The 27,939-nt window shown below is 39.6% G+C and overlaps 1 protein-coding gene across 1 annotated transcript; it reads left to right on the top strand.

The window, feature by feature from the left end:
• The first annotated feature begins 92 nt into the window (after positions 1 to 92).
• On the top strand, positions 93 to 18,472 carry LOC307134088 (uncharacterized protein). Its single transcript, XM_079829570.1, has 4 exons — positions 93 to 686; positions 12,390 to 12,701; positions 13,727 to 14,038; positions 17,763 to 18,472. The coding sequence occupies exons 1-4, from the start codon at positions 353 to 355 to the stop codon at positions 18,197 to 18,199; spliced, it is 1,395 nt and encodes a 464-aa protein (XP_079685696.1). The 5' UTR covers positions 93 to 352; the 3' UTR covers positions 18,200 to 18,472.
• The last annotated feature ends 9,467 nt before the right edge of the window (positions 18,473 to 27,939 follow it).

Genomic DNA, 27,939 nt, shown 5'->3' with positions numbered 1-27,939 from the left:
AACGGCTCTATTAAACTACTTTTACTGAACGTAGAAACGGCGTTTTGCCATGGCTCGTCTCTGTGTTATGTGCGCAGGACGTGTTCAAATTTGGGGCAAAATGGCGTTGTGGTCGTCTGAGGGAAGATCCTCTAATGTGCTCGTGGACTACTTTGACTCCCTGTGCGACTTCACAGAGTAGAGTACGGTACAGCATACTAAGGGGTGTATACATCCACGATGTGTTTAGCGAGAACGGGGTAACTGTTCGTTTCTAGGCAGTTGTTCTAGGAGACTTCTGTATATTTAACACTATTTTGGGGGGTGGGAAGAGGAAGAATGACAGAGGTCTTCCAACAGAGCGGTTGTAAACATGAACGGTGCCCTATACATTTCGTTTTTCCAAGGTCAGTTGGAGTCCGCACTGGAGCAGGTAGTGCAGCTCGCCGTTCAGGAAATCACCAAGACTGTTGGGGCCACTTTGAATTCAATGCTATTGGAAACCGCCACCAAAGAGCAGGACAACCAGCGTTTAAGGGCAACCCTTCAGTCTCGGGAGCTAGAATACGGAGGGAACGGGAAAAACAACGCGTCTAGGAGAAAAACAGACACGAACGATGGAACAAAGCAACACACCCCCAGTCAGAGCCCTGAATGTGGCGATCAGTCTGAAACGCTCAGGCGTGAACAGAAAGGGCGAGCAGTTGGTAAGGCTATTTGTGTGCAAAAATGTGTCTTTTAAATGATTAAATGTCTTTAATATTTTGTACGATAATCTGTATGGTTGCAGCGCTCATGTTTACAATGCAAATCCGACTCGATGGCTTGGTGCGCAGTGACGAGGTTTATAAAAACAAGGGTAAACACCATTTTGAACGGAAGGAGGAAGTCATAATAAACTTAACAGTTAGCCTTTTTTTTTTTTTTTTGCATCCATGCATTTCAATTCCCTAATTGTGGTTAAACGCCCATACATTTCAGAAACGTGGCACGAATGACCCTGTTGTTCAATCCAAACCATGCCCTGATGGAAAATCCAGCTTTAATGGTTTCTTGCTGGTTTACCAGACATCATGTTTCTAAAACCAGCTTGAACTATTTTCTTGCTGGTCCAAGATGGTCTACCAGCTTGCACCATATCTTAGACCAGCTAGAAACCCCTGATTTAAAAACAACTGCTAGCAAAAGCTGGATTTCAGTCTTATTGGATAAAGTCTAACTTATTTACTTTATTGCTAAGGTTCAAGATAGCAATTAAGATAACTCATCCATAGAAGTCACTTAAGTTATGGGGCTGTTTTTAGAACCAAATCCTCTGTTGAAGGAAGTGTGCGAGTCTAATTGTTCTAAGTAGACTGTAGACATTGTTTTAGACAGAATGTTTTGTCTTTGTTGAGAGGAATTGTATCATTGAGGGAAGTTTTTGATGTCTGGTCTTTGAAATGGATCTTAGTTAGCAGTCCTCAGGCCTGTGTGGGCATGTATACATTGGCAGTTTGATGTTTGGAGTCTGGTTGACATGTTATGACTGCTGCCAATGGCTGGTTTGGGTGATGACGCTTCTGTCGTTGAGCTGCTCCTTAGCGCTGCTTTTCATACTGCGGTGACGGTAGCCATGGGGAGGGCGTCCTTGCCTTGCATTGTATCCAATGGAGGTGGTTAGAAAAAGCCACACCTACCGGACCCTGCGGAGGGTATCCATGGTTGGGGTTTGAGGGGGGGAGTATCATGAGAGTCTTCCTTCTACATAAGCAGGGACTGCAGCCAAATCACAAAGGAGCCCAGTGATCCGCTTTGCATGTCAACATGCTATGGTGATGCATATGTTTTTTCCAACAATGCCCATTTAATTTCTTTGATATAGATACACCACTACAATAAAGTCATATGATCAGAGATTCCCATTTACCTTGCATACAGTTCAAAATTGCATTTGATAGGTAAATCTTTATTTTCAATTGCGGTGACATCTGCGCTCAACCGTAAGCATGGCCCACTAACTCGGCCGGGCCAGTATGAGGAAGTTGGCTCGTAATCATAGGGGAACAACTTTTGGTGCTATATAGCCCCATTTCTGTTAGGACCACTATCGTCAAAGATCATGATTGATTGACTATTAGCATATAGTTTGGATAGTTCTGTTCTGGGCAAGAACTCCCTGCGCATCCATGCAGCCTAGCATGGATAAGAGCAGGGAGAGCAGCAATAACCCCCCTTAGGGTAAACAGAACAGAACCAGCATAATGTATTGCAGATATTAGGGCTGTACGATTAATAGGAAAATAATCTAAACCGCAATTCAGAACCTCTAACCGACGTAAATGAGCTCTGGAGAAATGCGATAGCTGCTGATAGTACTGAGGTGCTATATATATGTATGCGGTGATAGACGTCATATTCCTATAGGTAGACGTGATCAGCTGATGCGAGTTTGACTAACGTGACCTGCCAGAACTGACGCTATACGCTTGCTATCTTTAAAGGTGCTCTACAGCACCTTTGTCAAATGGTGCTATGAAGAACCCATAAGAGGTGCTATATCATATCACATTTTATTTCTTCATCAAAAATGGTGCTAAACGGCACCAACAGTGTTCTTTGGCTTGTAAAGACCTTTAAAGGGGCTTAAAAGCTTCTTTGTATGGCAGTGGTGCTATATAGCACCTTAACCACCCCAAAGAACTGCTGAATAACCATACAGGGGCTTAACAGGTTCTGTATATCGCAGCGGTGCTATATAGCACCTCAGTCATCCCAAAGAACCGGTGATGAATCGCTGAGGAACCACTGAAGCACCAAGATTTGGTGTTATAAAGCACTTAAAGTTGATCCCCTATGATTACGAGCCAAAGAACCACTTTTAGTGCTTTTTTTTTTTTAGAGTGTAGCTGGGTAATTTGCAGCCTGTTTTTTTTATGTAAAGAGACATATTTGTGAAGAGAAACTGAAAACTGTAAGGAAAATGTAACATTTAATGAAAAAAAGAAAGGATTTATAGCAAATAAAATAATTCTTTGCAAGGATCTAAATTGGTCTGTTTATATATTTGCTAGAAATAATATTGTTAAATATCTTAAATTGTAAATACTTTCTGTTTGGTAATATTTTATGGTTGGGCCTGAAAAAATACTTAATTGTTGAGCCCTGAAAATGAAATCAAAATGGATTTTTAATGCCTTTTTTAATGCTTCTGAATAATTCATTAGTTCGCATTGTTCCAAAGAAATAAAAGCCTCTGAAACGACTTGACTGATGTCACAGAGCGCTCTTACTTTTCAGCCCCTCTCCTGTCATATTGGCCCTGTTTTTACACCTGGTATTAAGAAGCGTTTTCGTCAATCCGATCACTAGTGGACGATGCTAAAAACAGGTGTAAACCGAGTCGAAAAAGTTTTGAGTTTGTCCATTTTCGACCTCTTCCAGTGGTAGTTGAAAACACATTCGGGCCACAAAATACCACCTACTCGCCACCTACTGATCTAATGTGTAAAAATTATGGGAAGCGCGCTAGCCAGACAGGATTTAAACTTAATCGGCTGAAGATATTTATCGGCCGATTTTTGATCAATTTACAACCATCGGCATATCGGCTATAGCATGAAAAAGGCCGATATAACAAACCGATGGTTTAATGAACTGCGTTAAGGCACTTAGCTGTGTGATGTCTGTTGCATAATCCAAGATTGTAATGTAATATTCCTGATGTTAATGTTAATCAAACAGCAAAAAAACTAAAACATCACTCACTACTCTTGACTAAATAACTTTAGTAACTTTCATAAGGATTAATTTCCACGATGCGGACAACGCAGACGGAATCCAGTCATAAGAACGGAATTTACTGCATAGTGGAATGCCATGGAATTTGTCAAAGTTTTGATGAATAAATAAAACGTAGGTCAGTACACTTAAATCAAATAGCTATATATATATACTAATGTCTGTGACATATTAAGCTGCAAAAATACTGTTTAAATATGAATCCTGCATGTTTCCGCGCGTCTGCGCCATTCACACATTTACCACACACACACACACGCACACTAAAAAACACAGCAAGTTTCAAAAATTTATATCACAGTATTTTTCAAAATTATATCGGTTTTGCGGTATATGAGGTATTTTTTCCCCTATGCATGACCGGGTGTTAACCACATTTTCTACTAATTGAGAGAGGATATACTGCAGTAGATTGACTAGAATGCCCTATTTTACTGTCATGATGAGTGAATATTGTAGAAAAAATCCACACTAGAATTAATACAGGTTTACAAAGCCCCACAAAATGATGCTGTGGGGAGACAACAACCAACAGTTGAACCAATAAACCAAAAGTTTTAACAGAAAGAATAAAGCAGTTACTTTTTTGCCCATTCTTCTTTGAATTGTCAGTCTATTTATTAACTTGCATCGTCTTCTGTGTAGCAGAATAACCCATTGTGTCATCGCGGTCGTGATCAGACGTACAGTTCAGTGTCCTTTGCATAACGTTACATTTCATTTGAAGAAGACGTGATGAAATATGTGCGCATACATGCTGCCGGTTTATGTTTAGAGCACTAGAGTATATGAAATATGTCCATAAATAAACTTAAACGCGCTCGCTCCGGTCTATATGTGCCATAATATGATCCATGTGGAGAACGTCTCAGCTCCGCGCAGAAACCGCTCTCTCTCGCGGGTCGCGTGTAGTTTGAATTCTCCGCTGTAATCAAGGGCTGAATCTGAAATCACCCCCTATAACCTCAAATAGGGCACTATTTGAGGCGACAGCCATTTGTAGTGGTGTCCGAAACCATAGTGGACGTTATTGAGTGCACTCATTCAATCCCACATTGCACCGCAATAACGAGTACAGTACAATAGTACAATACAATAGGCCTACAGCTGATGTACACACAACGGCTGTCCGAATTCACTCACTCGTTTTCATTCACTTCTTCAAGTGAACAATACAGGGAGTGCAGAATTATTAGGCACGTTGATTTTCTGATCATATTTTTTTTCCAGGCACATTTGACCAATTCCAAACCACAGTAATCTTAATAACTACTATTGATTTAGTATTTAATAATGTATAAGTGATATATAATTGTTCATGAAGGCTGGAAATGTTTTTGTGGTATCATCAAAATTCATATCATAACAAAAATAAATACCGGTATTCGGTTTGAACCGGTATACCGCCCAGCACTAATCAAGACACTCTATTTTAATGACAATTTCAGATAAGAGGGCAAGTGACATCGGTATCGGTACCGGCCAATAATTGTTTGTTAAAATCGGTATCGACCCCAAAAAATCCTATCGGTGCATCCCTAGTGGTCGGATGCGTTCGAACAGCCACAAAAGTAAGACTGCCTACTCTGCTAATGCGTAAACATTATGGGACTTTTTCTAACACGCACTTGCAGCGTTTGGCGTGGTCTTCAGAGCAGCTATCAGAGCAGAAACAAAACGTACAGAGAGCAACAGCCTTTTTGTTATATTTTTTTCTCTCATTCATATGTAAATTGAGCTTATTTTAGCCATTAGATCGAAAAATCTGAAAAGCCATACATTACCCACCCATAGATCCTCCCCTAGAAGAAATCAGGACAGAAGTGGTTGAAGGTGGACAAAAGAGACATCAAGTGTGAACGGGTCTCCCTCGTCTACTTGTGATCCGCTCAACCAAAACACATCTTAATACCAGGTGTAAACAGGGCCTAGAGACCACTTTGCATGATCCATTCAGTTGTCAAAGGATCAAGGCATGCACTACATATCTTTTTCTTGAATATCCTGTTTCATTCTGCAATGTATCACATTACAGAAGTAAACTGGTTGTGAATGGCTTTTCATGTCTAGAATGGGTTGCAGAATTTCATCATCAGCCATGCTGTGCTGCACACCGTGCCTATAGACTGAACATGTAACGCGCATGATGTCACCGTTTTAACGTATTTGCGTTTTTTAATTTACACATAGACGACAACGTCAAAAGTTTTCAAAAACTTGAGTTTTCAGGTCCCCAAAACACTGTTGTCGTGTGAATGAATGGGCAAAACGAATAAAATGTTTCTAGTTGAAACAGTGTCGCATAAACGGCATTCACATTCAAATTTGTGTTTGTGTTGCCGCTGAGCCAGAGATAGCAGTTGTCATGTATAGGTATAAAACAAATTTCTGTGTTACTAGGGATGGAACGATTACCGGTTTCACGATAAACCACAATAAAATGTACTGACGGTTAGTAATATCGCTTAAAATTTAATTATCATTAAAACCGTGTTCATCACGATTTTTAAAACTCACAGTAAATCCTGTCCAGCCAGCGTCAGTCTGGCGCGGTTGCAGCGCACAACATTGTTTTTTCAATGAGAAGAAATGGCAGATGGCAGTGACAGCGCTGGGAGATTTTTCAGCCTTCTAAAAGGACCAAATCTGAGGTGTGGTCATATTTTGGCTTTTACAAAAGTCCTGAGGGAAACTTAATCGAGTATGGTCACCCTGTCTCCAGAGCATGCAAAAATAAAATCGCTGCTATAGGGGCAAACACTTCAAATCCACCCACTGTTGTATAGCGAACGCAAGGCAAGTGGACTTTGACCTCAATACCAAAACTACGTCTGGGAAATAATTGGAGACACAGTTTTGATCTGAAATATTTGATCTCACTCACTTGAAATTAACATGAAGCTTCCACGAAGAAAAGTTTGCAGCAAGCGGCTTTGAGCCAAAGAAGAACGAACAAGTTCAGACAAGACTAGGGTGACATTTAAGGGATAATAATGTATATTCATTGTACACTTATTACACAGGTATTCTTTACCACATAAATAATTACAGGGACATATTGAATTGAGATGAATGTTTTCACTCTTACCTGTTTATAAATTCATTTTGTACAGCGTACATAACAATCGTCCAGACAAGATGATCACAAGAAGTTATAGTAATAATTATAGTAGTATTAATAAAGTCCTGTGATTTAATTTTCAATACAATCAAAAACAGAGACGCAAGTTGCATTTGAAGGAAACGAGAGAGCACGTCCGTTGTGATATGTGGATGTGCGCTGTGTTATAATGCTTTGCTATTGACGATGGTCATTATAAGGAAGGAAATCCCACAGAATAGAATCTTGCTTAAAAAAGTGCATAGAGCTGCTTGTTTTATTTGTTATATATAATATAAATATAAAACTTGTTGAAGTGTTTTCAATGTGTGCATCTGTTCTTTTTGAACACTTTCATCTCATTTGAACAAAACCGTGAAAATATTGATAACCGTGATGATTTGGGTCACTATAACCGTTCCATCCCTATGTGTTACAAATATTCATATCACAGAAGTACTGGGATAAAAGTTTATAGTTTGGATATAAACACTAATGTCTACGGTAGCCAGTGGTGTAAAGTAACGAATTACAAATACTCTCGTTACTGTATAATTGAGTTAGACTGGGTAAACCCAGCTTGATCTCCCGGCAATTTGATTTCGCCCTGCAACTCAGTCTGGAAACCTGTACATTAATTTCTACTGCTTCTGTTACACTTTTGCGGGAACCAATCACTGACTGTTAGGGCTGTAACGATTTGCCCAAATATAAAAACCTCGATTAATTGAACATTTTACCTCGATTACGATTAATTAATTATTTTGCTTTTTTTTTTTTGCCCTCACAAGGTTTTTGAGTAAGTTCACTGATAAGGTTTGTACTGTAAATATGTTCTACATATTTATTTATATATAGAACAGGTGGATTTTTTTTTTCTAATGAAAAAGTGCATTTCTTTGTGATTTTAAAATACTTGAAGGAAACGGTTCACTTTCAGCAGTTGTTGTCTATGGGGCAGATTTCTGCTTGTTGTACATCAGATACAGATACATTAGCACAGTAGGCCTACATTACATTTATCTGAATGCATTAATGAGAGAGTGATTGTGTGTGTGAATTACTCTTACTGTCTCTATTCATTATGTGAATTACTCTTACTGTCTCTATTCATTATGAAGCTGTGGTTTGTACTTCAAAGGTATTAAAATGTATGACTATTACGGTTGAGTTTCTAAGCTACTTTAGTGACTTTACTTTAGTCACAGGACAGCGTTGAGACTGCGTTTCTGCGCGCGATCTTCACGTGATGTGCGAGCTTCTGTCTGAGTGATCGTTTGTCACAATATATCAGGCATTAGTTCAACATAATACACATCTGATGGCCGAAACTCGCTTTAATGTTCAAACTGGCAGGGCTTAAACCACATACAAATGACAAAGCTTCGTGAGGACAGGTGAAAGATCTGCCTTCAGGGCTCGCGCGTTGTCAGAGATGCGATCGGCTCGGCTCTGTGTCCCATAAAAAAAGCTGAGCACTGAACGGATACGTTTTCCGTATTGTTGTTTTTGAATAGTGCACAATCGCTATAAATGTTGAAACTGGCAAGCCTTTAAACGCATGTACTTGACAAACTTTATGAGCACGAAAGTGAAAGCGATCTGGCTTCAGGGCTTGCGCGCGCCGTCTGTGTGTGTGTGTGTGCGTGCGCGTCAGCGGTAGGCTATATGAAGAACAACAATTAACTTACCTGTATAAACTGTGTAAAACATGCAGTTACTATAGTGATTCTGGGCATCTATAAACACAGATAACTGCTCCTGCATCTCTCTGTGTGCCAGCAAACTGCACTTGATGTGACTGACGGGGCGGAGTCACGTGAAAACCGAAATGACCGACATGGGAAAAATACGTCGGTTAGAGGTTCTGAATGTCGGTTTCGGTTATTTTTCGATTAATCGTACAGCCCAACTGACTGGCTTATCCACCTGACGCGCTATCTTGTAGTCTGATTGGTTGAAGGACTATCCAATTGCATACAGAGTCATTTGAATTATGCTCGTTTATCATGCCCCTTGTGGTCTGATTGGTTGAAGGACTATCCAATTGTGTACAGAGTCATTTGAATTATGCAGTAGAAAATACATAGCGGACTCCCCAGACTAATGTTGTTCACTTTTAAATTGAGCTTGGTCTGGTGATAGCCAGACAATAATTGAGTAGTTTTTCTCAGGAATTGTACTTTATTAAGTAGTTTAACTTAGTAGTGTACTTTTACTTGAGTACATTTTAAGTGCTTTATCGGAACTTTTACTGCACTATTTTCCCTAAACCTTCCGTCGCTACATTATGTTTATTTTTGTTTATTGTCAATGTGATTGGCTAAGACGAATATACTGTCCTGTCTCCATGCGACTCCTGTCAAATGTGTGACACCCTCGCGCTCGTGCAGACGTGTCGAGTATAAACAAAGGCTTTAGACCAGCCTAGAGTGAGAGGCAAGCGCGCTTTAGGGTTAGGGTTAGTTAGGGTTAGGGTTAGGGTATATCACCTATTGATATACGCATATCAAAGCATATCACCTATTGAAAGCATATATACAGTGAGGAAAATAAGTATTTGAACACCCTGCTATTTTGCAAGTTCTCCCACTTAGAAATCATGGAGGGGTCTGAAATTGTCATTGTAGGTGCATGTCCACTGTGAGAGACATAATCTAAATTAAAAAAAATCCAGAAATCACAATGTATGATTGTTTAACTATTTCTTTGTATGATACAGCTGCAAATAAGTATTTGAACACCTGAGAAAATCAATGTTAATATTTGGTACAGTAGCCTTTGTTTGCAATTACAGAGGTCAAACGTTTCCTGTAGTTTTTCACCAGGTTTGCACACACTGCAGGAGGGATTTTGGCCCACTCCTCCACACAGATCTTCTCTAGATCAGTCAGGTTTCTGGCCTGTCGCTGAGAAACACGGAGTTTGAGCTCCCTCCAAAGATTCTCTATTGAGTTTAGGTCTGGAGACTGGCTAGGCCACGCATGAACCTTGATATGCTTCTTACAGAGCCACTCCTTTGTTTTCCTGGCTGTGTGCTTCGGGTCATTGTCATGTTAGAAGACCCAGCCTCGACCCATCTTCAATGCTCTAACTGAGGGAAGGAGGTTGTTCCCCAAAATCTCACAATACATGGCCCCAGTCATCCTCTCCTTAATACAGTGCAGTCGCCCTGTCCCATGTGCAGAAAAACATCCCCAAAGCATGGTGCTACCACCCCCATGCTTCACATTAGGGATGGTGTTCTTGGGATGGTACTCATCATTCTTCTTCAAACACGTTTAGTGGAATTATGACCAAAAAGTTCTATTTTGGTCTCATCTGACCACATGACTTTCTCCCATGACTCCTCTGGATCATCCAAATGGTCATTGGCAAACTTAAGATGGGCCTGGACACGTGCTGGTTTAAGCAGGGGAACCTTCCGTGCCATGCATGATTTCAAACCATGACGTCTTAGTGTATTACCAACAGTAACCTTGGAAACAGTGGTCCCAGCTCTTTTCAGGTCATTGACCAGCTCCTCCCGTGTAGTTCTGGGCTGATTTCTCACCTTTCTTAGCATCATTGAGACCCCACGAGGTGAGATCTTGCATGGAGCCCCAGTCCGAGGGAGATTGACAGTCATGTTTAGCTTCTTCCATTTTCTAATGATTGCTCCAACAGTGGACCTTTTTTCACCAAGCTCTTTGGTCTTGGCCATGTTAGTAGTTGGATTCTTACTGATTGTATGGGGTGGACAGGTGTCTTTATGCAGCTAACAACCTCAAACAGGTGCATCTAATTTAGGATAATAAATGGAGTGGTCTTTGAGGGTCAGAATTCTAGCTGATAGACAGGTGTTCAAATACTTATTTGCAGCTGTATCATACAAATAAATAGTTAAAAAATCATACATTGTGATTTCTGGATTTTTTTTTTAGATTATGTCTCTCACAGTGGACATGCACCTACTATGACAATTTCAGACCCCTCCATGATTTCTAAGTGGGAGAACTTGCAAAATAGCAGGGTGTTCAAATACTTATTTTCCTCACTGTATATAATTTGTGCGTGCGTGCGTGCATGCGTGTGTGCGTGTGTGTGTATATATATATAAATATTATATTTAAAATGTGTGTTAATATTCATATTTAAAGTATGCTTATTTAAGTGGAATTTGGGGAATTTTAGATGTGGCTTTTCAGTGGTCTGATCAAAATGGACTCCGTACTGTCAGTGAGGAATAGAGAGTATGCATGCTGTGCATTTTAAGGGCTGTACTGCTGCAGGGAGGTGCAATTCTCACACGTTACAAGATAGTGCCCAACTCAAAATTCTGACCTGCGGCATTTCCTTCCCATTTGATTTCAAGCCACCAACGTCCCATCACTACAAGTTGTGCTGAGGTAATTATTTAGAGACGACCTGCGATTCCTCTTCTGTCCTGAAATACAGATTTTTGGAGACACCTAAACCTTTTAATCAATGTCACTTTGAAAATCTGCACTTTGGCAGTTGGTAGGGACAGCAAGACATGTTGGTAGGGATGCATCGATATGAAAATTTTGTTTGTATTCGATAACCGATATATTGGCCGATATATCTAAATTTTTATATAATTTCTGAGAGTCTGAATTATATTAGTAATTATATTATATTAGTATACAAGCATAATATAACCCGCATTATATTAAATGTCTTTAAATACTATGTGCCAACATTTGAATTAATAATTTGATACAATGCACTTATTGTGTGTTTTAAAAATCGTGTTGAACACGGTTTTAATGATAATTAAATTTTAAGCGATATTACTAACCGTCAGTACATTTTATTGTGGTTTATCGTGAAACCGGTAATCGTTCCATCCCTAGTAACACAAAACTTATTGTTTTTGCATTGTACTAATTACAGCTGTTATTAATTTCTGTAATTAGATCTATAATTACACTGTTGTCCCCTTAACAAACCCTTAAACCTACTCATACCACCTAACCTCACCCGTATGCCACCTCAATAGCAGCAAAAGTGTTTTGCAATACAACATGAACACAATAAGTATGTTTGTACCTAACAATTACATTTTCTCTTAACTGCATAGTAGTTAAAGATGTCTAATATAATGTGGGACCATATGTATATTTAATTGGTTTTGCAGTGTAAGCTTTCTAATGTAACCATCATAAGTGTCTAAATACATACTATACTAATGTTATTATATTCAAGGCTTAAAATATACCTCTCAATCTTAGACACTGTGTAACCGAGATCCCTGCTCCATTCTTCTTAGATTGCTTTAAAATCTTGACAGTGTATTTGAGGCTTTAAATCTGAACTTTTGCTTGCTGAGAGTAAGGAGTGAAGCAAATTGGTGTGATTCTCGTAAATGTCAGCCAGCGGTCTTATTTGGTGCAGTTCGCTGCAGTGTGTGGATGGTGCAGAGAGAGATTAGAGGATTTATATGCAGTAACTACCTGTTTGTGTCATAAGAACCTCACCATATAAAGTAAATAAATCATAACGTCCCCCATTTTGTCTCCTTTTTAAGGTCAGTTAAAATCCGTTATGGAACACGTGCTGGAATTCGCCGTTTGTGAGCTGACCAAAATCGTGGAAGACAGCTTTGACGACCTGCTCCTGGAGTTCACCAAGAAGGAGCGGGAAAACCACATATTGAAAGAGCAGCTACAGGAAAAGAACATAGTGGAAACCAGTGACGTGGTTGCTGTGGTACCGGAGGACCTGGAAAATGACTCTGCCTCTCCTAGCAGTTCCAAAGTAGAAAAGAAAGAGTCAAAAGGCCTGCAGGACCAATCGCACAAAAAAGGGCGGGAAAAGGAACAAACTGACTCCACCAATGGTACAAAGTTCAAAAAGACGACATTTATTTGAAACGGACACTATAGTCTCACTTTAAATCAATTGAATGCGTTCTTGCTAATCAAGAAGCTTTTTAACATCCAGAAGTGTAAAGTTAAATAGAATAGCTTCCTTTTTGTTTAGAACAATGTGGGAGGGATTGAATCCAAATGAATTGTGCCTGCTGCTAGCATTTATTTGCATGCGTTGTTTTAGCACTCGGTTCACCAAAATAATTATGAAAACCAGGTAACTGTACAAATGCAGTTCACTATCTTTCAGATCAGTTCTGAGTGCTAAGTTGCGGAGGATTCAGCAGACTAGCCTTGACAATGTCAATGTAACAGTGTTCCCTACATTGTGATATGCAGCTGTTCGCCATCATTTTCTTGTGATTTTGACGATTTATAGCTCCCACGCTCAATACAAAAATGTACATAAACGTCGCTTTTAAATAAAATAAGCCCATTGTTTAAAAACAGCATTTCACCAAATTGAATTTCCCCTGTTATTAACACATTATTTTGGCACGCCTCAGTTTATTGTTCAACAGTGGATAGACCAGAAACAAAAATACTTTGTTTTGCCTTCTGTTCTTTGGGTTTCTTTCAGAATTCTATTTTTAAGCTCTCATGTAAAAACAAAGCAGATCTGGCCAACAATTTGTCCCACGATTGCTCACTGTAAACATCTTCAGACATACCATCTGGATTGCAGGAAATTAGTGAATAAGTGCTTGTGCTGAAATTAGTTTTTCAGTTATTAATTTAATAACTAATTCTAAATCTCTTTTATTTATTTTTTCAATTGAAAAAAATCAGTTTACGAGATGTCCCAGGTATTTCAAAGTGAATTCTACATGATTTACAAATGAAATGCTAATAAACTCCTCTGGATCCATGATTGCTAAATCGGCAAGCAAAGTTCATTTGGATTTCCAGTTTAGTTCAGTGTATAACCCTGATTATGAACTTGTTTTTAAATGGAGTCAATTAAGTCATTGTTCTTCATTTTTTTCCTCAACAGAACCAGACAAGCAGACTGTCATTACAGTGGCTCAAGACTGGGTGCCCATCCTGGACAAAGTCTTCGGACAGAAGTGGTGCAGCGACTTCTGGCAGATCAAAGAGGTCACCACCAGTAAGGAGGAGCGCACCGAGCTGAGCTCAGGCTCGATGACTGATATGAACAGCCTAATTAGAGAGACGCTCATGCCGTCTTGCCTGGCCTCTCAAAGGAAACTGGAGCTTGAGGATCCGCCCTGGTTGCAGGTAGACGATATGGAGGTCGTTTCTCTATCCTCGGGCACACATGGTGTTCCTGTCGTCAGCTCCACAGGTAGGCTGCACTGTGCTGATGATCTAGTGCGGTTATAATAAGGGATGCACCGAAATGAAAATTATGGGCCGGGACCTGGATGCTCTTGGCCGAAAACCGAAAATTATTTATTTCTTATTTCAAATGAGCTTGTTTTTCTATAATTGTATTAACATTAGACTTTTTAGTGGAGTTAAATAATTTTAATGATACTGAATTTAAAATAAAATAATAATACAAAAAAAAGCTAATATACATATTTGTGTTAAGATGAAAACCACTAAATACAAGCATAGATACAGTACAAATAAGGTCGAACTGTAGTGTAATCATGTACAGACATGTAATAATAGGTATGACGTCACTTTGTAGGCCAACCGGCTGTTAGCATCACGCTGGTTCACTCAAGAAAAACCCAATAGGATTTTCCCATAGGCTTTTGGATTATCGCTAAAAATAAGCTCTGTGATCAACAAAAGTTTATGATCCGTACACGTGTTGTCCCTCAAGATAATTATCACAGACGAACACAACTTTTATGAATTCTGAAGACTAAATGCAGTCGCCAGAAGAAAAAGGCTAAAGGTAATCTGTAAACGAACTACACCACGGTAGCTCGACTTTAATGCCACCATCACTAAGCTTCCGACAACTCTTCCAGTTTTTATCTCAAAACATTTCCCCAGAATGTTTGAGTTAGAATAGTTTATAAGAGCATAATTATGAGCATAATGAGGCTGTTAAACGGACTGAGGTTACCTGTTTGCATAGGCGTAAATTTCATCTAACAGTTGGTGGGGACAATAAACATAACATTTCTCAAGAGCTGTTTTTGAAGGGGATACAAATAATACAGCCAAAATGTCTAGGACGGAAGACTCTTACTTAGGTCTCTTACTTGGATATTCAACTACAGCAAGCCCACTGATCTGCCACTTAATATTGAGCAAAACCCAACGCAGCGGTAGATCTACAATATTAGCCTGATATCAGTTCACACATAGGCTTAGCGCTGTGTTTGTTAGGGTTGGGAACCGAGAACCGGTTCTTATGCAGAACCGAAACTGATTTTTGAAAAATAGCAGAACCGCGCGAAATTCCTAAGTTTCGGTTCCGTAAACGGTTCTGGTGCAATGTGTGTGCGAAGCGCTGGAAGCGTATCCTTTAATAGCGAGTGACAGCCAGTGTTGCCAAGTCCGTGGTTTTCCCGCTTTCCCGTTTTCCACTGTTGACGCGGGCTGTGTTTCATGTCCGCGGGTTGAAGCGACCCCAATTATGTGATATTTAGCCCCGGAAATGCGAATTTTACCGGAGAAGCCCCCCTGAAACGCGATTGGGCTTGTTTTGGGCTAGTTTTGAGTAGCCATTGTGCAGGTTTTGTTGTGAAAACCTGGCAACCCTGGCTCACCTCATCATGAATATTAATTACGTTGCCTGCCGCTTCCAGGAGTGCAACTCAGTTCAGCCTTAAAGCCCTCGCGCTACACATTTACGGTTTTGCGTCAGATATTTTCTCGTTGACCACCAGCATGGCGAAGAGAAAGTCACAAGTATGGATTTATTTCCAAAGAATGAATGATATTGAAGCAAAATGTAACACATGTGAAAAGTTAATAACATGCAAAGGAGGCTGCACTAGCAATTTGACAAAACATTTGCTACAGCACAGAGTGCCTCAGGGCTTATACCAGATTTATAGCGAAAGGCCTATATATATATGTGTATGTCAACCGTTGAGTCACCATGGTTTAGGCACAATTACCTTTGTAATGCTGAATTGCAATTTATTATTTACAAGTTCACTGAATAACTGAATTACTATTAAATTAATATACAACTAATTAATAAATATAACTAATAAATATAATTTATAACTTGGTTTTATTCAGAGACAGAGAGATATAATGTAATAAGACAATTTCATAGGTGTTCATTTGAAAAAAAATGTGTTGCAAGATTGGCTTAATTAATACTGTAATATATGTACAGTACAGGACTTTTTTTGACATTGCCAACCTGTAAATAAATTTTAGAGCAAGTAATAAACACAAAAAGGATTGTTTGAGTTGCGTATTGTGCCTTTTTCCTTTACCACTATTTGTTTAATCATTTTAATGGAACCGGAATCGGAACCGGAATCGTTAGGCGGAATCGGAACCAGAACCGGAACCGGAAAATTTCTCACGATTCCCAACACTAGTGTTTGTTGTAGTGGGTGACTTAAGAACAAGCTACGGTATTAAACAAGTTATCAAACAGTAATCGCTAACATGGCAGACTCATGGAAAAATACATCGATTATCATAATTATTTTTGTCATAACTCATTTATTAATGACTCCGTATCATCTGTATTTAAGAGAAAAGTACTGTAAAAAATCCTGCCCATGGCAGCCTACTTACTGGAGTTCCACAACTACTGAAGTTCCACAACTACTGAATAACTTTTTTCTCTCCCATTGCGTGTGTGTGTGTGTGTGTGTGTGTGTGTGTGTGTGTGTGTGTGTGTGTGTGTGTGTGTGTGTGTGTGTGTGTGTGTGTGTGTGTGTGTGTGTGTGTGTGTGTGTGTGTGTGTGTGTGTGTGTGTGTGTGTGTGTGTGTGTGTGTGTGTGTGTGTGTGTGTGTGTGTGTGTGTGTGTGTGTGTGTGTGTGTGTGTGTGTGTGTGTGTGTGTGTGTGTGTGTGTGTGTGTGTGTGTGTTTGTAGGTGAGGTGGACCAAACCACTGTGAGGCAAGAGGGGCGACTCGAAATGTTTCTGAACTTAAAACTATTTATTTTTGCTACTAGTTTTACTACTTACACAGTTATTTTAAGTATCATTATATTATTTACAATACACAACGTGGTTTTTAATGACCTCAGATGGGGTGGGTCCTGCCACCCTTGCGATTTACGCCTATGCTTGTTCGGTGTGATAACGTTTAATGTCCCCGACAGCCTCTCTAGTCTTATTTAGCCACTTGTTAGCAACCGCCCTTTTTAAACATAACAGCTTAAAAAAAAACATGGGTGGGTTAATACTGATGTATTTTATGTCATAGAATAAAAAGTAAAAGTGTCTTGAGCTTGTGTTCACCACAGACCTTATTTTAGCCATTTAAACAAAATCCCATAAAAAAAAACAAAAAAACATTGAATTCAGGACGAGGGAACCGGAATTGCTAAAATGCTAACTCATTACCATGTTTTTGGCCTAAATGTAACTATAGTGTTCACTGTATAAATGAAATATAGATTAATCTTTGTTAAAGATGTGTTTTGTCATTTGATTAACGTTAATGACTTGGCAGCAGGCTTTTATATTCTACTGCACAAGAGGTGTGATTAACAGGCATAGTTCAAATGACTCTGTCCGCAATTGGATAGTCCTTCAACCTATCAGACCACAAGAGGCGTGATCAACGGGCAACGACCCATCGCTTCTCTATCCGTTATCGTGTTAAACCCGCCAATAGCGCGTCAAGTGGATAAGCCAAAAGGGTAACAGAAGCAATAGAAATGAATGTACAGGTTTCCAGACTTAGTTGCAGGGCGAAATCAAATCGGCGGCAGATCAGGCTGGGTTTACCCCCTTCAGGTGTGAGCGGCTGTGCTGTGCACAAGGATAACATATCTTCGTCCGTATTTCTCTTTCGGCCAAAAAACGAAAATGTCATTTTTGTCTGATAACCAATACATTTCGGTGCATCCCTAGTTATAATTTAAAAGCATGCCAGTGTTTCAAGTCGCTCTCTTTTTATACACAGGCGACAACTCTCACATCAGATCCCCGTCTATGTTGCAAAGACTCCTGACGCTTCCATCCCAGCTGCTCGAGGATGACGAAGAGTCCATGGATGGTGTTCCCAGTCAAGAAGTGTCCATGGACCCAGCTGATTCACAAGACGGCAAAGATTCAAAGAGTAACCAGGTGAATAAGAAAGAGGAGGATGACCACAACGAGGAAGAAGGCGAGGATGACGACGAGACAATGGGCAGGTGCGAGTTCTCGAAACCCAAAGGTAGGAGGAAATCCCATGCTTGCAAAGAGTGCGGCAGAAAGTTCAGCCGAGCGCATCTTCTCAGAGCTCACCGTCAAACGCACGAGGAGACGCCCAACCGATGCCCAAAATGTGGAAAGAGTTTCTCCCAGTCTTCAAGGCTCCAGGCTCACTTACGGACGCACACGGACAAAACAATATGAGAGCGTGTAGATGGAGTAAATTCCGGAGAAATTTAGCAAATGGAAAGGGATGTTTTGCAATGTTTGTTGCTTTGCAGAGCGAGTCAGACTTTCAAATTCATTTCAAGTAGGGATGCTCCGATCAGGATTTTTGCAGCCAATACCGACTAACAATTTCTTATAATCGGCCGATATCGATCCCAATCATTTAAGCTATATAGAAGTGAAATGTACACTCTCTGTTGACTGTCATTGTTAACTTGTTTTTTCAGATAAAGTAATACCACAAATGTTGCATTGGTTATATTATTTACAGTAATGTTGTAGTTGTTTTAATTAAGAATCAAATAAATAAGCACAACAACTATTAATTTGAACATTTTGATTAGCTTTTTTAAAACCCAGAGCTTACTCAAAACACTAAACATATTAGGATACTTTGGCTTATTAAAGAGTCTACAAGGCTTTATAACTGAACATAATTGCAGGCTATCAGTCAGTGCAGTTACATTGTTACAATGCCACAAGATGAAATTAATTTAACTGAGCGCCACTTTACAAGGCTCAATTGATCAGCAACGAGTCACCTGGGTAACGTCAAAGCTGATGCTTCTCTTCAATGGCATTAATTCAGTGCATTGAACAGAGCTGATGCCAGTCATGGGAAATCCCCTTAAACTTCGCTTTCATCTTCTGACTGCTGATGGCAAACAGATTTTTTTTACAAATAGATGACTTGACCTAAAGAAGGACAGATGCATGTAATCGCACGCTCAGTTTCCCTGTCGCTATCTGCTGTGTGTGTGTGTGTGTGTGTGTGTGTGTTTTTGGAGGAGTTGCTGGATGCTGCGTTCACACCGAAGCGTCAAAATCGCATCTACCGCATCTAGTTGGACGCTTGAACATTTTGAATCCTTTCATGTGTCTACAGCGAATTGGACGCATTACCTACATTAAGCAACGCATTACCTACATTATCTTAACTGCATGTATATTTAAATATCCTTAAAAAAATAAAGTCATGAAACTTCTCTTTGCCCTCAATCAAAACGATTTGGCAGACAACAAATTATAGATTCATGACACCAAAGATCGCCCGTTCGATCTACACCAGAATAATTATCATCCATAGGCATCCGAGCCAGCGGCAAACGTCAGAAGGACTGGCCGAGGAAAGGCTGCTCTCGCCGGGGTTAATGAGCGCTGAGTGCCCAGTGATCGCCTGGATCTCACAACTCCAAAAATGCAAGATTCATTTTTTTTAAATAGGCGCTCTCTTTATAAATAAGCCACAGATTTGAGCTTTAAACAACTACATTCTCACCTGAAAAAGTCTAAAAACAAAATTGAGACACCATAAGAGTAGTTTTTTTTATCTGGGTTTCTCATCACGAGCAGCAAGCAGGCTCCTGATTGGTTAACGCAGCGCGAATAGACGGCAAAGTTCAGATTTTTCAACTCAGGCGTCAGACGCGAATTCGCTTCAAACGCGCGAATGAACAAAAAGCACCAAATAAAATCACTTTCACAAGACGGTCGATTTGCGTCATTCACGCGAACTGGATGTGCACATGAGGCGGAATCGCGTCCATCGCGCGAAACGTGTCTATCACGCCGCAGGACCTCCAGACACACGCCAACGCGCCTTTTCCATTGACTTAACATTGAAATCACTTGCTCCAGACGCTCTGTTCGCGTTTGGTGTGAACGCAGCATGAGCCTCGCCTCAGACACCGAATGCAGATGACAGAGGCAGCGAATCAGGTTCTTGTATAGACCTTATTCACAGCAGCCAACTTTGACTTTTTTTACTGGAATGAAAGCGAGGCTGTGAGGGATAGACATGCGTCTCTTCAGTGGGTTGTACTGCTGACGAAACACTGCAAAAATATCTTTCCAAGACATTTCAGTAGACAAAAAACACCCGCTGATATGAGCTGTGAAAAATTATGAGTGAACTACGAGCTTTTTGCAGCAGATGCCATTGAAAACACGGTAAGTCTATCCCTCACAGCCTCGCCTTCATATCTGTTATGGTCGCTGCTCTGAATAAGGTCTATTAAATCCTTTAGCCAATGTTCCTCTACGTGATATTTCTTTAGAACATGACAGTTGAGCGAGGATCAGTACGTGATTATGGGCCGATACCGATCTGTGACCGCTCGATCGGAGCATCCCTAATTTCAAGTACTGAAGGAAGTACAAAAAACTCGTAGCCTTTTTTACTAGTTTGAAGGTACTCTGATGTAAAAGGATGTCAAGGAATTCAAATGTTTTTTTTACCTTTATTTTAGGGAAAATTGTAAGAAACAAAAATCAGTAACAACAAGCTGTGTATGCAGTGTAAATATCAGAGTAGGGCTATAGACGTCACATTAAGGACTGAATAATTTCCTTTTTCCATTGGGTGTGATTTTTCATAATACAAGTTTTAGAAGATCTTGAAACTTTGTAAATATTTCAAACGTTACATGAAACTACTATGGAAAAGGAATGTGAAACACCTTTTGAATGTGTTCAAATGAACAAGGGATAGTGTATCCGCGTCTCCTGCGATCAAATCAACCATCTTTTTCTTTACTGACTTAGTACTCAACATGAAATACCTCTTATGTTCAGATGTCATACTGGATTTTTTATATATAATTAAGGTTTTGACTTGTATGTCCGATTCTAAATGTTTTCTTCACCCTTTCACCGCGGATAGAGGATGGCTTACAGTTTTCGACTTGAACTTGCACAATTGTCATCATTGCATGACGTGCACAACCAAGGAGCCGTCTTCAAGAGGCAAGGATTATAAGGATGAAGTTGGCGTTAGGACAATGACAGTGGATTGAAATGGTTATCGGAAAAAAACACTTGAAGTTCCTAACCCTTCATATTCTCGTCTCAGTGACGATATAAGCGGATCTGACTTTCCCAGTATGCTCAACTAGAGTAGTGTCTTCCTGTACTGATTGCGTTGTAGTATTTGCATGGCTCTACATCTTGAACTTGGAGAAATGCTCCGTTGTCGGTTTGCGAGATATGGTTTTTCCCAGCATCGGTGGCATATATCTGAATATGGAGTCTTCCTTATGGAAGCTGTTTTCTACAGTTTTCAGAGTGGCAGACGAACCCTGCACTTACGATTTATGCCCCATATCGAAGGGAACGCTAACAGCAAAGTCCTACTTGTTACGCACATTCCCTGAAGTTTTACAATGTCGTTGTCAGTAATAAGCATGATGGGGGGAAAAAGTACAAGGTGTTACTGTTACTTCTTGGATCAATACCTCATCGATGGGACCATATCTTTTTGGACTTCTGCTATAATAGGAGTTAAGGTCCTGTTCAAAAGAAACGTTTACAAATGGAACGGGACTCGCTGTTGGCCTACTTATTATTTGATTGTGCATTTAAAAATGTGGCTTATTTTGTTTAACGCTACCTAATATCTCCCTGTAGGAAGGTACCAAGAACTTGTGACCCAAAGATTACAATGAAGGGAAACCTTATTCGACCATACATACTCTTATAAGATTGTCTTTTTTTTGTGTGTTTTCATTATGGGCCATGTTTAATTATGAACCCTAAGGCCATGTCCCAAATGGCACACTTCATACGCACTTGTGAACTTAAGTCCATTAAGTCCACATGACTGTAGGGCGCCCAATTTGTCATTTCAAAAGGGTGCTCGCAGGTGCCCACTTTGCGGTCAATATGTGCCCTAGATGTGCAATTTTACCAAGACTTCTTCCTGACAGTCAAAGCAGCATTATGTCATGAAAGTGAGGACTTGGAGGAAGATTGCAAGGGGTTAGGGTTCCATTTGGGACAAGGCCTAAGCTTATTTTCAGTTGTATTGAGTATCTTAGGGTGTGTTCACACTTGGCATATTTGGTTCGATTAAAACAAACCCAGGTGCGATTTGCTCTGTTCGGTTCATTTGAATAATTGAACCCTGGTGCACACCAAACAACCAAACCAACTCTGGTGCGGATCAAATGAAATACGAACGCAACACGGACCAAAGACATGAAGACAAACCAAAAACAGGCCGTGAGGTAACAAAATGCGACCCTAAAAAGGACAGAATGCTCAAGCATACCCATTTTTCTCGTCATAGTCGTGACATTGCCCGTTCGGGACAGGCCCAGGACTTTCTTCACAGCAGATCTTTGTTTGTGTGTGTGATGGAGGGATTCCTGCTGCTGTTTTGACTCCTTTACACGTTTAAGCTCTTCACGTGTTCTCAGCTGTCATATGTATCAAGCGCATTTAGCACAAAACACTGCATTGGTTTGGATGTTCAGTAGGTTCCGTCATGAAATATATGCAATAAAAGTCAACTCGTTAGGTTGTGAACATATCCCTATGCCTTTAGGTTTGGTGTTATAATGCCCCTGTGGACACTAAGCGGACCAGGACTACATTTTAGGGGGGGGGGGGGTTCCGGACCAAACGAACCAATCGCACCGAACTACAAGTGTGAACATGCCCTTAACTTCATTAGTAGACTATAATGAAGTACATCATCTGTTGCTAGTGCCTAGATTTAACTGTTCAATAAGCTGATTAATTCATTGTTTAGCACCCTGCCTTTTATAAAGAACTTACCAGAAGTCCTTCTTTCTTGTGCTTTCATCTGAACCGTCAACTATAGATATTGTACTAGTTCTCTTTTATCCATGTTACTGCTAGTCAGATCTGACTTGTATTTAGAAATGTTAAAATAACTTGTTCCATCGATGCAAAGAACAATGCTGGAAAGGGATAGTTCACCTAAAAAGATATTGAAAAACTAATTTCTCAAAATATATGTTCCACGCAAGAAAGCCTTAAAGGTTTGGAACGGCATGAGGGTGAGTAAATGATGACAGAATTTACGTTTTTGGGTGTACTATCACTTTAAGCGATCAAGCAACTGAACAGGATCTGGTAATATTGGTAAGAGTGACAATATAATGGTATATTTCCATTTGTTCTGGGTTACAATAAGCAACTTAAATGAATATTGAAGGACTTGAATTGCTTGAATGCAGTGAAACGGCACCATGTACGCCCATCTATTTATGACCATGAATTAAAGAAACTGCGCATGTAAAATCTCTTTGGGGTGCAGCTGTTTATTCGGTTAGTAATGGCGAATGTGTGATGCAGTCTCTTGTAAAAAACGACGTTGAAACATTGTGCGGTATATAGTGCCTGAAATAGTTTGTGTGTGCGTGTCTGCAGTCACTGACTTTCCATGAAGTTGATCATAATGATAACCCCGTTGACCGGCATTGATATCCTGTAAGAATGCTTTTACCTGTTCATTTTTGTAACCCTTTTTTATGAAGCAAAATCAACAGTAACGTTCTGCCAAACAGTCTGAAAAATTAGTTCTAAGAGCTTCGCAGTCACTCCTTCGCCCAGAGAACTGCATTATTCTTACAAACTACTTGAGCATTTTGGTGTTTTGTTTTATGTTTTGCATGATGACTCCTTTTTTTAAGTATCTGTATTGCATTGTATTGAAAAGGACACTTCTTCAGACCAATTGGATCAAATCGTTTCCATGGATCATGTTTAGTAGTTTTCTGTTGTGTTAGAATAGCAACTCTGAATGGGTTATAGAGGATCAGCATTTGACCAATAAATGCCAAGTATTACGTTTGTACCATTTTCTATTTTTTAACTCCAGTATATTTTGCACTGTTACTCCACACATCCATACCTCAGTTTTGTTGGTAGTCTGAAAGCTTTGCATGGAAATCAGATTGTCTGCTCAGTTCATTACCTCAGGACTCGTTCACATAGCTGGATGGTGAAAAAAAACTAGTGCTCAGTTAAATTTTAAGTAACGCCGTTTACATTCAGCCATAATTTTGTTCGAATATACGCATCTAAATTGATTTATGAAAACTCTCTACTTAAATTAATAGAAAATCATTATGATCCATGTTATTATGAACCACGTACACCGAAAATCAATAATAAATCTTTTTTTCAATGTCGCTCACAATTTGGTCAATGATTGTTGCTATAGGGAAGTTGGGTATATTTGTTTTTGGTTGGATGATTTTTAATTTTTTCATATCTTAAGAATGCCTGTTGTAACCAGCATTTACCCCCCCCCCCCCCCCCCCCCCCAAAAAAAAATGTTTTGAATTTTTTTCTATCACTGAAATGTCTTTTAATGTGACTTGAAGTAGTTGTACATTTGAATTATGGCAATACATTAAAAGGTGTAAAATTGCATCCATTACATCCTGTCATTTTTCATTCCCAGTCTTGAATTGTATCGTGAATCATGTCTCCTACCAGTGCAACTTGAGTTGTTTCTGAACTCTATGGACTACAGCTGGGATCACTAGAGATTGTTTTTCTGAAGCCGGACTGCACAGATGGGCGAAAGGCAACCAATGAAATATCCCTAAGGGTGTCTTTTGACTTTCTAATAAATTCTACTGTAAAGTCCTCCAGCTAGATGCAACTTGGAAAAAGCCTGTTTGATGCAATTGTGATGTTCAAAGCAGTAACAGCTGTGTGACGCTTGCAATTTGATTCATATCAGTTGTGGAAATTGCTGCGTACTGCTGTGCATAAGGTGAACCTTCACAGCATTGTTTCTAAGAGCAAATCACACAGATATCCAATTGTTCCAATAGTTGTATAAACATATTTTTGAATGATAAAGCTTGAATTGAATGTGAAAGGCATCAGTTTTTGTACAGAACTCATTCAGTGGTAAAGTGAGACACTGAATCTCAAATTATACTTAAATTAATATTCACACATTTGTTACCCAACCTTTTTTGTTTTTTTTTTGTTTACAGGTTTAAAGGGATAGATGAAAATGTAAATTACCCCTTGATTTACTCACCCTCAAGCCATCATACGTGTATATGACATTCTTCTTTCAGACTAATACAATCTGAGTTACAGTGGGGCAAAAAAGTATTTAGTCAGCCACCAATTGTGCAAGTTCTCCCACTTACAAAGATGAGAGAGGCCTGTAATTTTCATCATAGATACACTAGATATGAGATAAAAAAATCCAGAAAATCACATCGTCTGATTTTGAAAGAATTTATTTGCAAATTATGGTGGAAAATAAGTATTTGGTCAATAACAAAAGTTCATCTCAATACTTTGTTATATACACTGTGTTGGCAATGACAGAGGTCAAACGTTTTCTGTAAGTCTCCACAAGGTTTTTAGCAGAGGTGGACAAAGTACACAACTCTATTACAAAAGTAAAAGTACTACTGGTCAAATATTACACCGTTACAAGTGAAAGTTCTAAAAACAGGTTTTTACTTAAGTTAAAGTACAGAAGTATTTGTTTTTAAAAGTACTTAAGTATCAAAAGTAAATTTCCTTTATGTCGATGCATTATTTTATTATTGTTGCATTGTATAAATCCACTCTATGCCATCGTGGTGGTTTAAGCCAGTCAGTGATGCTCCATCCGACATGCTAGCATACGACTACCTTAAACTCATTTCTTTACATTTGTATAGAGCGTTGTAACTTTTATACAAGTATTGAAATTTCTTGTATAAAAGTTACAAAGCTGCTGTCACTTTAAGGCTGAATGCATGGACCCTATACTCTGATACGCATCAGACTTTGAGGACCCTGATAGAAATGTAGTGGAGTAAAAAGTACGATATTTGTCTTTCAAATGTAGAGAAGTTAAAGCAAAAGTATCCCTAAAAAATTATACTCCAGTAAAGTACAGATACTCAAAAAGTGTACTTAAGTACAGGACTCAAGTAACTCAAGTTACTGTCCACCCATTCCTCCATGCAGATCTCCTCTAGAGCAGTGATGTTTTGGGGCTGTTGCTGGGCAACACGGATTTTTAACTCCCTCCAAATATTTTCTATGGGGTTGAGATCTGGAGACTGGCTAGGCCACTCCAGGACCTTGAAATGCTTCTTACGAAGCCACTCCTTCGTTGCCCGGGCGGTGTGTTTGGGATCATTGTCATGCTGAAAGACCCAGCCACGTTTCATCTTCAATGCCCTTGCTGATGGAAGGAGGTTTTTACTCAAAATCTCACGATACATGGCCCCATTCATTCTTTCCTTTACACGGATCAGTCGTCCTGGTCCCTTTGCAGAAAAACAGCCCCAAAGCATGATGTTTCCACCCCCATGCTTCACAGTAGGTATGGTGTTCTTTGGATGCAACTCAGCATTCTTTCTCCTCCAAACACGACGAGTTGAGTTTTTACCAAAAAGTTCTATTTTGGTTTCATCTGACCATATGACATTCTCCCAATCCTCTTCTGGATCATCCAAATGCTCTCTAGCAAACTTCAGACGGGCCCGGACATGTACTGGCTTAAGCAGGGGGACACGTCTGGCATACTGGCGGTGTAGTGTGTTACCGATGGTAACCTTTGTTACTTTGGTCCCAGCTCTCTGCAGGTCATTCACTAGGTCCCCCCCGTGTGGTTCTGGGATTTTTGCTCACCGTTCTTGTGATCATTTTGACCACACAGGGTGAGATCTTGCTCCACGCCCCAGATTGAGGGAGATTATCAGTGGTCTTGTACTTCTTCCATTTTCTAATAATTGCTCCCACAGTTGATTTCTTCACACCAAGCTGCTTACCTATTGCAGATTCAGTCTTCCCAGCCTGGTGCAGGTCTACAATTTTGTTTCTGGTGTCCTTTGACAGCTCTTTGGTCTTGGCCATAGTGGAGTTTGGAGTCTGACTGTTTGAGGTTGTGGACAGGTGTCTTTTATACTGATAACGAGTTCAAACAGGTGCCATTAAAACAGGTAACGAGTGGAGGACAGAGGAGCCTCTTAAAGTTGTTACAGGTCTGTGACAGCCAGAAATCTTGCTTTTTTGTAGGTGACCAAATACTTATTTTCCACCATAATTTGCAAAAATATTCTTTAAAAATCAGACAATGTGATTTTCTGGATTTTTTTTTCTCATTCTGTCTCTTATAGTTGAAGTGTACCTAGGATGAAAATGACATGCCTCTCTCATCTTTTTAAGTGGGAGAACTTGCACAATTGGTGGCTGACTAAATACTTTTTTTGCCCCACTGTATATTAAAAAATGGCCTGGCTAATCCAAGCTTTATAATGGCAGTGAATGGCAGCCCAAAAAAGTGCATCCATCCATTATAAACATACTCCACACGGCTCCCGGTTAATAAAGGCCTTCTGAAGCAACCCCGATGGGTTTGTTTAAAAAAAAAAGCATATTTAACACGTTATATCTACAAAATATCTAGCTTCCACCAGATCGCCTTCCGTATTCAACTTTCAAAGAAAGTGTAACGCCTCTCGCAGTTCAAAATGCTAACGCTACGTCCGACATCATACGCTGCGCCAGTTACGTTTTTTTTCCGTAAGTTCAGAAGCTAGATATTTTACTTTATAAAGTTTTAAATATGTATATATTGTCTTAAACAAACCCATTGATTTGCTTCAGAAGGCCTTTATTAACTCCCTGGAGCCGCGTGGAGTAGGGGAGCGCGGAGCACAGCCTAACGCTGGGTTAGTTGTAACGCATGTTTTAACCCTTTCCACACATGCCAGAATGACGAAACTTAGTGTATTTACTAGTTGCCATGTCAAAAATTTTTAGAGAAAAAATAGCGCCAAAATTTTAAAATCTCTGGAAGATATTACTGAACATGTATTTAACCATAGAAAAAGTAAGTTTCTTACTTAAGTTTAGTTTTTATCGTTTTTTTGTGTTTATTTAAAATAAGACAAATCCGATATTATTTTAATCTTATATCTATTTAACAGTTGAGA

Source organism: Gobio gobio (genome assembly GCF_949357685.1).
Source record: "Gobio gobio genome assembly, chromosome: 11".
NCBI classification, from domain to species: domain Eukaryota; kingdom Metazoa; phylum Chordata; class Actinopteri; order Cypriniformes; family Gobionidae; genus Gobio; species Gobio gobio.
The sequence above is the reverse complement of the archived record's forward strand: the minus strand, read 5'-3'. Positions and strand labels throughout refer to the sequence as shown.

Excerpts from the sequence above, each read along its gene's own strand:
- LOC307134088 (XM_079829570.1), top strand. The coding sequence starts at position 353 with ATGAACGGTGCCCTATACATTTCGTTTTTCCAAGGTCAGTTGGAGTCC. Across the intron at positions 687-12,389 it reads ACAGAAAGGGCGAGCAGTTG|GTCAGTTAAAATCCGTTATG; the intron begins GTAAGGCTATTT and ends CTCCTTTTTAAG. Across the intron at positions 12,702-13,726 it reads ACAAACTGACTCCACCAATG|AACCAGACAAGCAGACTGTC; the intron begins GTACAAAGTTCA and ends TTTCCTCAACAG.